The following is a 14,520-nucleotide window of genomic DNA, read 5'->3' as shown; positions in this document are numbered from 1 at the left end:
GTGAAAACCCTAAATGAAATCACCAAGAGGGAAGATACTTTATCTTGTGTAACATTTACAAAACTTTCTTCAGTAGCTTGTCTTGTTCTGCCCAATACCCTATTACTACTCCCCTGAACTTTTCCATCATCATACTTCTTCCGCAAATAGAGTGCCACATTTTCATCATCCACAACCCCTACATCTGTATTTTTCAGAAAACAGTTGCACATTTCTTGTATTCTAAGTGAAATATATGCTTAATTTGAATGTATTCTTTCCTTTTAAGGTCTTGGCCAGACAGTGCATACACCGTTTGGAAGAGATTGTTGTGCTTTAATCTGGGGGGTTCAGTTCGAACGCAGGCTTCCTATTTGCTGGCTGCATCATCTGCCTCCTATTCTTTGTCACCATTAGTCAACGGCATGCAAGGTCATGCCTCTTGTTGTGTTTAGCCCTCCTCCCAGCATACGGGCCAAGTACTTGTAAACCTCCACTGTTCTATTTTTTAGGATCATTTTAAAACCTACTTTAAAAAACAAATTTCAGCCCTGCACACAGTGCTCATGCTTTTAAGAGCTCTGTTTCGTCCTATCTACCCTCACCCCACCAAAACACTCATTGTGCTCCGCTCTGTTGCACCAGGCAGGCTGTATTTGCATTACTTAATGCAGCCCTTTTGTTTTGCTTAAATATGCCCATAACTTTGCATCCTAGAACACTGCAAGTTATTCACTTTGCCAATGGCGTCTCTGCCATTTTACAGAATGGACTCTTACAATAGCTTTCAAATTCTGTCCTTACTCAACTGCCATCATAACCATGCTGTTGTTTTTTTTTTTTTATATTTGAAACAGACGATGGAAAATATTTCCCCAAAAGTATTAAAAGTATTACCATTCTCCTCACTCCGCAGGTGCACAAGGAGCACATTTTCAGCTGTTTGGTAGACTTAAAATCTGCCAACTGTCTTTGTTTAGTTACCCCCACACCATGTGCAGTGTGCGTAACAAAGGCGCCTGCAGCCCCCACGGTACAGGGTGGTTCCCGAGCTCCTGGGGGCCCCTTCAGCACAGCACCTGGCCTGAGTGAGTCCCGAGAAGGGGCCCCTCAATGTTCTTTGCAGGGGAGTCCCCTCCAGTTTCTTCACGCCACTGGCCGTGAGGTTTACTGGTTTCATATTTCAGAACGCTGTGCGCAAATCTGCTCATCCGTCCAAGACAGGATATGTACAGCCATCACCCAACACACCAGGAATATGCATTTAGAAGAATGGCTAAATATAACTATACCTTGCTGTTTGAAAAGGCCCTTTCTGCAGGGTTATTCACAAACTTTTTACCTTTCTCCTCTTATTTTTCAGACCCTCTTCTTGTTGGTTTTAGGACATGTTCTCCCTTCCCTAAAACGTGGTATAATTTATGTACACATGTGTGGCTTATTTAATTTACTTCTAAGTCTCTTGTAAAGTGGTATACCATATACCCATGGCCTGTAAATTAAATGCTACTTGTAGGCCTGCAGCGCAGATTGGTCAACCCATAGGAGAAGCCTTTCAAACTTGTCTCAGGCCTGCCACTGCAGTGCCTGCTTGCACCATTTACTGCCACACTGACTTGGCAAGTAAAACTACTTGTCAAGGCCTAAACTCCCTTTTTACTACACCTAAATCATCCTAAGGTATGCCCTAGATAGCCCTATGTGCAGGGTGCTGTGTATGTAAAGGTAGGACATATATTCTTATGTGTTACATGTCCAAGTAGTGACAAACAGACTCATTTTTTTCACTGCTGTTATTGCTGCTCCTCTCATAGGTTTGCATTGGGAATTCTCTTATAAATGTCTAAGTGGTAATCTCTGATCTATAAGGAGTAGCATGGGCATGTTTGGTATGTTTGGGATGGTAGTGAGAAATACTGCTTACTAGTGTAGGAGGATTTTACATTACTATTTTAGAAATGCCACTTTGAGGAAGTACACATTTCTCTGTGCTTATGACTCTAGTTCTTTTCAGCCTGACTCCAATCCACTTCTGGGGCAGAGTGGCAGCTCTATTTGGTGCATACTTTCCAGACAGCCATAACACAGGAAGGGCTGGGTGTGACAGAAGAGGCATCTGCACATTAATAGTCATCCTGGGCTGGGAAGAGGGAGGGTCCTTCACACCCTACATGTCAATAGGCTGTGTCCTGACCTCATACAATGGAGTAATTACCTACTACTGATGTTTCGAGACAGCGCTGGTTTGAAAGCATGTTGTGATTCCCTCGAAAGGGTCCCTTTGAAGTAACCCCCTGAACAAAGGCAGTTTGAGTATAAGTAGAAGAGCTCTTGCCCCTGATTTTAGAGCAGTTTTGGAACTGGGACCAATCCTCTGTCGGAAGGATTGCTGAGCTGCAAAAAGATTCATCTGGACAGCTCTTCTGTATGATGCCCTGCTGCCCGCTATCTGCTGGGTGGCACAAAGGACTCATCTGGATTGCTTTTCTGCTTGTTGCCCTGTTGCCAGCTGTCCTGTAACTGGAGGGCACCAGACCCTGTGGGACTGCCAGGAGTTACACCCATTGTGGCTTGGTGTGCCTCTCTGAGGACTAGGAGAGCACTTGCGAGAGGGAAATCACACAGCATTTGACTTACATATCAGTATATATAAAGTTATATTGTTTGTTTATGCTTTATACCTATAATAAAGCTTATCAATGAATGTCTTGTGCTTTGTTGTTTCAGTTGAAGAAATATATATTTTGTTTCCCATCAGGTTACTTGCTGTTCTGTGTAACAACACCTTCTTAATCCCTACAGACACCTTTGCTCACTTCTAATGAGATACATTGACTTCCTGTACCCTTCATCAGGGTGAAAACTCTAAATGAAATCACCAAGAAGGAAGATACTTTATCTTGTGTAACATTTACAAAACTTTCTTCAGTAGCTTGTCTTGTTCTGCCCAATACCCTATTACTACTCCCCTGAACTTTTCCATCATCATACTTCTTCTGCAAATAGATTGCCACATTTTCATCATCCACAACCCCTACATCTGTATTTTTCAGAAAACAGTTGCACATTTCTTGTATTCTAAGTGAAATATATGCTTAATTTGAATGTATTCTTTCCTTTTAAGGTCTTGGCCAGACAGTGCATACACTGTTTGGAAGAGATTGTTGTGCTTTAATCTGTGGGGTTCAGTTTGAACGCAGGCTTCCTATTTGCTCGCTGCATCATCTGCCTCCTATTCTTTGTCACCATTAGTCAACGGCATGCAAGGTCATGCCTCTTGTTGTGTTTAGCCCTCCTCCCAGCATACGGGCCAAGTACTTGTAAACCTCCACTGTTCTATTTTGTAGGACCATTTTAAAACCTACTTTAAAAAACAAATTTCAGCCCTGCACACGGTGCTCATGCTTTTAAAAGCTCTGTTTCGTCCCATCCACCCTCACCCCACCAAAACACTCATTGTGCTCCGCTCTGTTGCACCAGGCAGGCTGTGTTTGCATTACTTAATGCAGCCCTTTTGTTTTGCTTAAATATGCCCATAACTTTGCATCCTAGAACACTGCAAGTTATTCACTTTGCCAATGGCGTCTCTGCCATTTTACAGAATGGACTCTTACAATAGCTTTCAAATTCTGTCCTTCCTCAACTGCCATCATAACCATGCTGTTGTTTTTTTTTTAAATATCTGAAACAGACGATGGAAAATATTTCCCCAAAAGTATTAAAAGTATTACCATTCTCCTCACTCCGCATGTGCATAAGGAGCACATTTTCAGCTGTTTGGTAGACTTAAAATCTGCCAACTGTCTTTCTTTAGTTACCCCCACACCATGTGCAGTGTGCGTAACAAAGGCGCCTGCAGCCCCCACGGTACAGGTTGGTTCCCGAGCTCCTGGGGGCCCCTTCAGCACAGCACCTGGCCTGAGTGAGTCCCGAGAAGGGGCCCCTCAATGTTCTTTGCAGGGGAGTCCCCTCCAGTTTCTTCACGCCACTGGCTGTGAGGTTTACTGGTTTCATATTTCAGTACGCTGTGCGCAAATCTGCTCCTCCGTCCAAGACAGGATATGTACAGACTCATTTTTTTCACTGCTGTTATTGCAGCTCCTCTCATAGGTTTGCATTTGGAATTCTCTTATATATGTCTAAGTGGTAATCTCTGATCTATAAGGAGTAGCATGGGCATGTTTATTATGTTTGGGATGGTAGTGAGAAATGCTGCTTACTAGTGTAGGAGGATTTTATATTACTATTTTAGAAATGCCACTTTGAGGTAGTGGACATTTTTCTGTGCTTATGACTCTAGTTCTTTTCAGCCTGACTCCAATCCACGTCTGGGGCAGAGTGGCAGCTCTATTTGGTACATACTTTCCAGACAGCCATAACACAGGAAGGGCTGGGTGTGACAGAAGAGGCATCTGCACATTAATAGTCATCCTGGGCTGGGAAGAGGGAGGGTCCTTCACACCCTACATGTCAATAGGCTGTGTCCTGACCTCATACAATGGTGTAATTACCTACTACTGATGTTTCGAGACAGGGCTGGTTTGAAAGCATGTTGTGATTCCCTCGAAAGGGTCCCTTTGAAGTAACCCCCTGAACAAAGGCAGTTTGAGTATAAGTAGAAGAGCTCTTGCCCCTGATTTTAGAGCAGTTTTGGAACTGGGACCAATCCTCTGTCGGAAGGATTGCTGAGCTGCAAAAAGATTCATTTGGACAGCTCTTCTGTATGATGCCCTGCTGCCCGCTATCTGCTGGGTGGCACAAAGGACTCATCTGGATTGCTTTTCTGCTTGTTGCCCTGTTGCCAGCTGTCCTGTGACTGGAGGGCACCAGACCCTGTGGGACTGCCAGGAGTTACACCCATTGTGGCTTGGTGTGCTGACCTGCCTGCTTTGCCCAACTACAAGTGTTCTCTAGGGCTGGTTGGAGGACCCCTGCTCCCCAAGAGTTCCCATGCCAGTGGAATTCTGGGGTTGACCATGCTGATCTTTACAAAAGAAACTTGTGGTGAGTGTTTCATTCTTCAGTTTGAGTGGAGCACTGGGTACCTTCTGCACCTTGGCGCATATTGTACGCTTTGTTGGGGCCGAGCTGCAGTGCGTGCAATCATTGTTATCTAGCATGGCACCCAGCGCAGCCTGTGACTTGTGGCCACACATTCTCTTGTGTGGGAACCGTGCCTCGTGTCTCGCTGACTGGGAGTGGCATCTCAGGCTGATGAGAGGAAGACCCAGCCCTGGCCGACATCTGAATCCGTTGCTTGAGGAACAAGGAAATCCCCAACAATGCTGGCACCACTGACCCCTAACCCCAGAGAGCAGTCTCTACAGAGTGAGGCCGCTAGTAGCAGATGGAAGATGGGGCTCTGGCCACGCTGCACTAAAGTAAGCTGCTGCACCATGCACGCCACCCCCAAGGATTTCCCTGGCATTGAAACCCCCTCTCTGGGTCAGGAAGGAATCCTGCCTAAAGTGGGGACCAGCTCCCGATAGCCCATCCTTGAAGCATCTGCACCGCGTGCCCTCAGGCAGTAGCCTTTTGGATTCCCAGGAAACAGGATGCCCAGGGAGACAAAGGGAGCTTTCCCCTCTGCCTGACCTGGCCCCACAAGGTACTGTACTTCTACACAGGAACCCACGGGGCCGTTGTAGCTCACCTGGCTCAGTGTGGTTGTTCCACACCACTTGTGCCTTTCCCCTCCATCCAAGACTGTGTGTGGTGAGGTCTGGGGGCACTTATCAAGTACTGAATATATTATGACCATACAATTGTTCACATGATAGTACTGCAATACTTGTGATTGTTTACTTGATACTGACCTGCTAACCAAAGTGTGTCTACATTGTAAAAGGTTACTGTATATCTTAGGTTAGGCAGGCAGGGCCTCTGACAGCCTATGCTCTTGGCACCAACACACTTGTTGCAACCAGGCCACTACAATGACCATAATCCTGCTAATAGGTGAGCAGCGGTTCATGTAACTGTGTTCCTGCATAGTTATTGATGTGCGTATGGTAATCTGCGATGACGTGTGTTTTCTGTCCGGTTTCACTATTGCATTTCATGCCCTGGTACCATTACCATGATGAGTCTTGCATTATCCGCTTCCTGAGTACCAGACAACGCCTTATATAAGCGCAGGTGCACTGTGACATATGTGCTTAGGCAGGTAACTGATGGTTCACGTATTTGTCGTACTGCCTGTGATGATACACATGCTTTATTACTTCATGCCCTACGGTGGTTATGTGGGTCGTTCTGATATCTGCACAGTACAGTATTTATGAATCATGTCGTTTTGGTGATATATGTATATGTATATACAAGAACATATTTTACATAACCTTGTGTGGAGCCTCTTTTCTGGTGTATTTATTGAGTTACTGGTGTGAATGTGTTGTGCATACACTTTACACATAATCTCTGGGGATAAGCCTGACTTTTCTGTGCCAAGCTACCAAGGGTGAGAATAGGTTATCTTTGGTGTGTAACTTAATTGCCTTGACTAGAGTGGTGAGTTATGCTGCCTGGCCTGGGTACCTACACTAGCCATTCAGAAAAACCCATTTCTAACACAGAGCATGTACTTTCAAAAGCATAACAGTCTTGATTAATCCATGTTTTGTTCTCGAGCTACAAGGGAACTCACTGAACCTATGCCCGACCCCTAAAACAGCATTGACGAGGCCTCTGAGAAGCTACAGTGGGACTTGGGTCAAAAACTACAATCAAACACATCCATCAAATATTGTTGCTTCCCCATCATCGGTTTCTCCCCTACCCATGTTGCTTGTGGCTTTAAAAAAAAACTCTATGACGCAGTCAACGCTGTCCACATGCTTATCTTTTTTCCTTTACCACTGAGAGACATCATCAACCTTGAGGCATGCAACATTCCCTATGTCCTAAATAATGTCTCACTTGTGCCTGTTGCCCCTCCTCCCAAGAGTATGTTAGCGTTCGGCATTCTCCTAATGGGTGAACATTTGCTAAACTGCAATCTGGAAAAGATGCCTTCTTGTGACACTTTTATGAGTTTTTTGTGGCCTCCATCTTGCTGAAATTTCAGATGCATCCAATGCAGATCATATGTAAATTTTGATAGTGCCTCTAATGGTACTTCTGTCCTTAGGTGCAGTAGCGGGCTGGTGTTTCTGTTACGGAGTTTAAAAGGGCTTCGTTCAGTGACATCATAATGTTGGATGTCTGATCACAGCAGATGTCAAAAGCAAGCGTTCAGTATGTGCCATCCTGTGTACATGCCTTACAGTTGGATTTTATGAGTGCTGATTGTTAAGCCGAGGAAATAGCAGTATTAAGTATAGGTACAAAAGTCTGATGATAAACCATTCAGACCTTCTCTAACCACAAGGCCGTAAATCTGATCTAAGATTTACAGGCGAGGCACTGGAGTTGACTACCATTTCCCGCCGCCGCCTTCAAACATGCAGAGGCTTTAGGACTTTAGGAATGCGGGCCTGCATTATGCCCTCTGTGTGAGCAATCAGCCAATCGTTCAGGATTAATTCTCTGACACTTCCTCACCAGTTCCCACTGCTCTATTGACCCGAACGGTGGATGATTCTGTTGGTAAGTATCGGTCCAGTGATACTGCATCACACAGTATTTTAATGGACCAGACAACCCTAAGCAAACTCGGTCTTCTTCTAAAACCTAAATAGAAAAAAACCCACAACTAACTGCTGAAATAAAGGCAACGAGTGCAAGCTTAAGGAAATGGGTCGAAATCATACTTTGTTCTGGTGCGACTTAGCACTGTTCATAATTTGGGGTTATTATTAAATGACAAAAGTAAAGGCAGCTTGGCGGGATTCAAAACCACACCATCGAAAAGAATTAAGCCTAAATCCAGCAACTTAGAATACACATTTTCTTTTACTACTATGACGTTCCCTGGGAAGGAACAGTGTGTAAATTCTTTACACACTAGGTGGGCGAGATACAGTTCACATAAAAAGCACAAATGTTCATGTGTTAAAGAACTAACAAAAGCAGCTATGATACTGATGCAAAGAAACAACCATATCTCTTACCATTAGAGCGAATGTACACACACATAATGGGACAAAATGACAGAGACTAGGGGGCATATTTATTCCCCATTTGTGCCAAATTTGCATCATTTCTTTTAATGCAAATTTGCCACAAAACTAACTCCATATTTATGTTTTGACGTTAGACCCATCTAACGTCAAAATATTGGAGTTTGCACCATTTTTAATGAGATGCAAGGTAGACGTTCCTGTCTAAAAAATGGTGCTAACCTCATAGCCCCATCTTTATCCCCATGCTAAAATGACACACTGGTGGGAGAAGGGGCTAAATAATGGTGCAAAGCTTGCTTTGTACCATTATTTAAGTCCTGGGTCAGACCAGGCGTTAAGGGACCTGTGGACACATTTCCATAATTAAACACCATGGAATGGGTCTACAGGTGCCCTCCTCAAGCCCCAGGAACACCCCCACCCACACCAGAGGGACACCGGAGGATGGGGGACCCCATCCCAGGTAAGTAGGTTTAGTATATGTAAGTACTTTTTTTTTTAATTAAAGTGCCGTCAGGGGCCCAACTTGGACCCCCCTGCATGGCACAAGGTGGAATGGCCATGCTCAGGGGACACTGGTCACCTGTGCTGGCCACTGGGGTGGTGGGCATGACTCCTGTCTTTTATAAGATAGGAGTCATGAGGTATGGATGGCTTTGCATCAGAAAATGACGCTAGGCTGGTTAGAGTCATCTTTTTTTACTCTATCCAGCCTAACTTCATTATTTGGTGCAAAACCCCCTTCTCCCATACTACCAGCCCCACCTGGCTAACGTAATTTATTTTTTAATGCTAGCCCACCCTTTGCACCGGCTTGTGCCATTCCATAAATATAGTGCCGGGTTGGTGCTCAGGAATGGCGCAAGCCGGTGCTAAACTTTTGATGCAAAACTGCGTTTTGCACCAAAAAGTATAAATATGCCACTAGGTACTTTTTCCAGACTAACACCATCCGCAGTCTGTCTCAGTATCCTGAGCAATCCTGTGCTCATAGTCCAGCCTTTCCGTGTGGATCACATAGAAAAACACCCTCCTCTGCTTACTGCTGCAGTTCCCCAACTATAATATATTTTTACACCCTTGACATCCTATTTTAGGTCCAGGCAGGTTTTCAATAGAAGAAAGTAACTTCTGTACCAAACCAAAAACTTACTTATACACTTGAATGTTGTGCTTTTGGTTAAAAGACATTAACATTGACAATGCCAATGGCTCTCACATTGCCGAGACTGATTGGCTTTGCCACTGCTTCTTATATATAAGGCTCTAGTTTTCATTCATGTTGAATTAACTGACAACAAGAGGCCATGGTCTCTGCTATGTAAAACTGTAAAAAAAATACTATGTGTAAATGTGCCCTGTTTGCTTGAAATGCTCAATTGTGTGCTTAAACAATTAGAAGGTTTTGGCTGTGTTGTCAGCTTTGTGACACACCATTATGTATGAACTGTAGTAGTTTTGTCCTCATTCCTATCTACTTGAGATGTATCTCCAGGTCAACAAACTCCTCAATGTCCATTAATGAGGAGTGTGACAAGCCTTTGAAACTCAAACTTTACCAGTGAATAACTAATATATCTCACAGTTTGCTAATAATGAAAGGTTCTTCATCTATGTTTTCTTGAATATCTTTACAGAACTGTATGCCTTTGTATACTTGTTTCTGATACAGATTGAAATTCCTCATAAACACGTTACCTCACTGTTATGCTCTGTGTAATTACTATTTTAAAGCATTCTGCATTGTAACTAGGGATTTCTATCACTTAATTAATGAAATCTTAGTACTGGGAATATCAGTTATCACTTTTTTTCCAACTAAATTGGGCTCATTTTACAAAGTATGAACATAAGAGTTAGCCCTGTGGGGATTCTAACAAATAAATTAATAAATTGCTGTATTTTTAATATCGTGAGCAAGTGGTTCATAGATACATAGATAAAATCGCTAACTGAAAATCGCTACTCCTTCCCTTTGTACATCTGGCCACATAATACTTATAAACTTCAACTCCAATGGCTTTCTCATGGCTTTCTCATCTGTAGGTTTCTGGAAACAATACTAGCTGCACCTGTCAAAGGAAGGTGGCTGTAAGGGGTTAGGAGTCTCTATCCTTCGAAACTTACTACTTTTCTGTTGCTTTTTGCAGCTCGTTCTCTGCAAAATAACATGGCATGTCAAGAATAATAATTTGCACTTTTCACACTTTTTCCTTCGTCCTTTCTCATGGATCTTCCTCCACAGTATACCTGTGGCCACTCTGTTATGACTGAATTTTCATCATGTCAAAATACATATGTCAACTGTATATAATTTACAAGATAAACTTTATCTTATAAGATGATCTTTATCTTATAACCATTGCAGCCTTGAAAAAGTCTTAACCAGACAAAACACATGTCAGCTGCCTCGTGTATATCTATATATTTTCTCACAATCAAGACTTGTCTTAGTACTAGAAAAGTTGACCACAGAAGAGGTTGAGAAGGAAGAAAGCATGGATCACTTCACCGTTACAATATCCAATATGTAGTATAATTATTGGTTATGTGTGTTCTGGTGTCATTGTACGACAAAAAAGCAATACTGTAGGAAATTATTTTCCTTTAGCCAGAATCATTGAGCTATATGGTGTGAGCATTTGTCAGACAAGTTGTAGAGGAGAAGATGTTAAGTTGACTATGTCCTTTCACTTAAAAATTGTTAATCAATAGTCTCAAACCTACACATTTGTAGGTGCTCACTGCAAAATAGGTTACCCCATTTTGCCATGAAAGCGGACATTCTTGACTATAACTGTAAAAATACAAATGCAGCAATCATGCCCTACTGATGGATATTCTGCATGTTTAAGTTCTCTTTATGATATAAAATTCCACAAATCCTGATTTTTTCAACGAGGGTGTGGAATTATGTGTGTGCTCTACCTGAGATTAGTTGCACAAAAACCTTTGTGAATCCAGTCATCAGTTCCAAAGTACAATGCACTCAACACTTGTTGACAATCAAACACTTATTTGTTGGTTTAACTAATTGAATTAACATACAATGATTTTTTACAAATGTATATTTATAGTCATATTATTTTTGTGCATTTATACAATGTTTTACAAGAAAAGAGCTTTTATGAATATTATCACAAAATTTACCTCTGGGGCCTTGATCTCCTTCGGGACCTACAAGACCATATCCCTTGGGGCCCTTATCGCCTTCATCTCCTGGCTCACCTAGAATTTAATATAACAATGATTCATTTTACTCATTAATAGTTGTTGTACAGTCAGGGCATAGTTAGCCTTTAGGTTTTTATGAATAGATCTGAACATATATGTGTTATTATAGGATATCTAATCAATAGTTTTGACTTTGATGTACTTTGCATATAAATCTCCAACAAACGGTCACAGACCTAAAATTAATTGCTCTTATTACACATTATGCAACCAAAGACAGCATATTAGAGGAGAAGCAGTGCCTATTTTCTGAGTATTTAGCTTCTGAGATTCTGGTTATTTGATTTCATCACATGTTGAAGGGGAGCAATGTTCTTCCCTTTCATCTCAAGAGGAGAGGATCAGTGGAAAATGACATTAGTTTCCAACGTGGCATGACGAGAACATAGAAGCACATAGAGAGATTTCAGTAGAATGTTGTGGAAATGCAACATTGTGGTGAAATCAAAGAGTTGTGGTGTTCATGAGAGCAGGCATGGTTAGCTCATCAAAAAAACACAAAGTAGTTTGATAACTAGCACCACACTAGCTTTTGGTGCCAATGGCTGTCTTTCAATCACCAATTGTAGGTAAATGTGATGTAAGAAATAGACCCATAAGATGTGTGTCTCCAGGGAGGAAGATTACATCATGGACATGGCATCCATTTCTAGCTAGAAATGAGGTGAACTGGGCTCTTTTAAAGGTAACAGTACCCCATTTTCCTGTGCAGTGTGGACATTCCTGAACATAACTGCAGCAACTTAGGTTTGGAAAGAGAACAGTGTGAAGATGTAGAGCATAGCAAGAAGGACACACACACGTGCACAAAATCTGATGGGCTTTCAGGAAATGAGCCCTGAAGAGGGGTGAGCTTTTACATTAGGCACTCTTATATTGATTGATAGCTTGAACTGCCTGATTGCTGTCCATTCGTGTTTCAAAATCCCATTTGCCTTAACTTTTGCCTCTAGAACAAATGGTTATATTGCAAGTAATGGGAAAGTCAGAATTTGAGTTTTGTCTCTTGAAAAAAGGCTAGATTGTGGGACATCTCTTGCCTGTTTCCTTGATCCATGACCAGTATCCCTTTCCTTACTGTGGTATCCCAGGCCATCATTAAAAATACATTAGGAAGTTGCTCTCATGGCACCAGTCAAGCATGAAGATCAAGTCCCAAACCTAAAGATGTGACTGGTAGCAGTATTGCTTCCAGATGATCTTTCTGTATTTCCATTGCTGGCAATTATTTATCTCTCAAGAATTTGTGGGGAAGAGGTGAGGATGGATGATAGCAGATAAAAGGAGTCCCAACATGGCATATGCTTGTGGCTGTCTAGTTGGGGGTCATGTAGGGCATGTTTTGCTATTCTCTAATGAATTTATAGATGAGCATTTCAGCTTTTGCCTCCAGCAGTGCAAATCATCTTGCTGAATAAAGCAATCACCTGCAACCACCAGGCTGTGATGTGGGCATGTATCATTGTAAGAGATTCAAGGGATTCTGTGAATTCATGACCCTGGAACAAGAGACTTTGTCAGTCTGGAGCTCCTTCTTTAGCCTAGAATTTCCATAAATTTCACCAGAAATTTCACTTAAAAATGTGAAGAGGCATTGACAATTAGTTTCTCAAGGTGATTAGAGGAATTGTAAAATAACAACTAGCAAGCTGCATGGTCAGCACTGTCCAGAATGGTTGGGACATCCTCTGTGATGGTTGGAGCTGTGCTAGAGCCAGGGTTTAAACTTTTAGTGCCAAAGTCTGCAAACTATGCCTTCCCATTGACCCAACTTTGATCCGAACTTGATACCCAACAGGGGTCTGATTGAAGATGTGTTATTTGTTAGTAAAAACAGTACTATTCGAGTAAATAAAGAAACCACCTTCAGCAGGTGATAATTCCCACTGAAGATCACAAGTGGCCAAATGAATACTACTTGCCTCACAGGAGCAATGGTTATTTCTCTGCAGGGCCCTTTTCCATTTGTTTTTGTCAGTGGACGTTGGCAGAAGATAACAGCACCCATCAGAAAAGGTGGCCTCTCTGTCATCATTGAGGGGTATTGGTTGTGGTCTAAATCCATTCCATTCCAAATGAACCACACATACTCTTCTCTTTGTACATGCTCTCCTTCTGTGGTAAGGAAGGTATCTCTAAAAAATAATCAGTAGGATGATACCTGTGCTTGTGGATTACATTAAATCAGTATTCATAGATCCTGGAGGTTACCTTTTTGAGGTGCTTTACTGAACGGCTTGAGGAAGTGAGCAACAAGGGTTTTAGGATTAAAGGGTATGGACACCTGCTGTCCGTATAGAGAGGTAAAAATGGCAAAACTGCCACAGTATTGCTTTTCTCACTAAAATAACTAGGGTGACAAATCGGATAAGGATGGAAACACCAATGGGTGCATATGAAACAGGACAACGTCAGAGGCCTCCAGGACTTGTGAAAACTCCCTTGTTGCTGTCTTTGTTTGGAACAAGATATTTCAAAAGAGTGTCATCTATACAGACATCTTTCCAGACTTCATATAATTAGTAGAGTTCTTCTGTCTAGTGTAAGGCATTGTATGGCGTAAATTGCATATGAGCTCTGTAAGAAACATCAGATGTGTGAAGAAATGTCTATAGTATATCACCATGCACAGACAATCTATAAACTTGGATGCATCCAGGGGCATGGTGCCAATTTTGACATCTGCTACCTTCTTCAGAACTGTGTCTGTTCCATCAGGAGGCAACAGGTAGCCTAAGAAATTGATGCCAGATTGCTAGAACTGACAATTGTTACAGTTCAGAGTCTGTCATGGTGGTGCTCAACAGTGGTTTCATAAACTAAGATGCCATCACTAACATAATCCTAACAGGTAATGAAATTACATTGTGACTTGCAGGGCTCATAGACCTGGGCTGCGCATGAAATACTGAAATTGAGGCATCTGTATTGCTGCAAACCAAAGTGAATCAAGAAAGTGGCAATTTACAGAGGCTCAGCTGTAAGTTTTTCAGTGGTTGGGGGTGGATGTGCACTCCCTTTTTGTTGGCTACTTGGCAAAAGTACAAGTTAACACAGATTCTCACCTGTCTGGGTTATATTGGATGCATTTTATGATGATTAAAGAGGCATAGGGAGTTGTCCCTTCATCCCTTTCAGTGATCTAAGTGGGCTCTTGCTTTTCTACCATCTATCCAACATTTTTGTACTTTGAATAATATGTGGCGGTGTGTCAGAGCAAAAGGTTGTGCAAAATGGTTGATGT

At 42.3% G+C, this 14,520-nt stretch overlaps 1 protein-coding gene across 1 annotated transcript in view; it reads right to left on the bottom strand.

Annotated features, from left to right (window-relative positions):
* The window catches only part of COL21A1 (collagen type XXI alpha 1 chain), a 190,627-nt gene that overhangs the window by 13,848 nt on the left and 162,259 nt on the right, over nt 1–14,520 (bottom strand). The window contains exon 26 of the mRNA XM_069235782.1: nt 11,193–11,270. Within this exon, the coding sequence (XP_069091883.1) occupies nt 11,193–11,270 (78 nt within the window). The remainder of the gene's footprint in view (nt 1–11,192; nt 11,271–14,520) is intronic.

The sequence above is a fragment of the Pleurodeles waltl genome, chromosome 5, assembly GCF_031143425.1.
Source record: "Pleurodeles waltl isolate 20211129_DDA chromosome 5, aPleWal1.hap1.20221129, whole genome shotgun sequence".
In the NCBI taxonomy this organism is placed as follows: domain Eukaryota; kingdom Metazoa; phylum Chordata; class Amphibia; order Caudata; family Salamandridae; genus Pleurodeles; species Pleurodeles waltl.
Note: the sequence above shows the minus strand (reverse complement) of the source record. Positions and strands in the feature narration are given on the sequence as shown.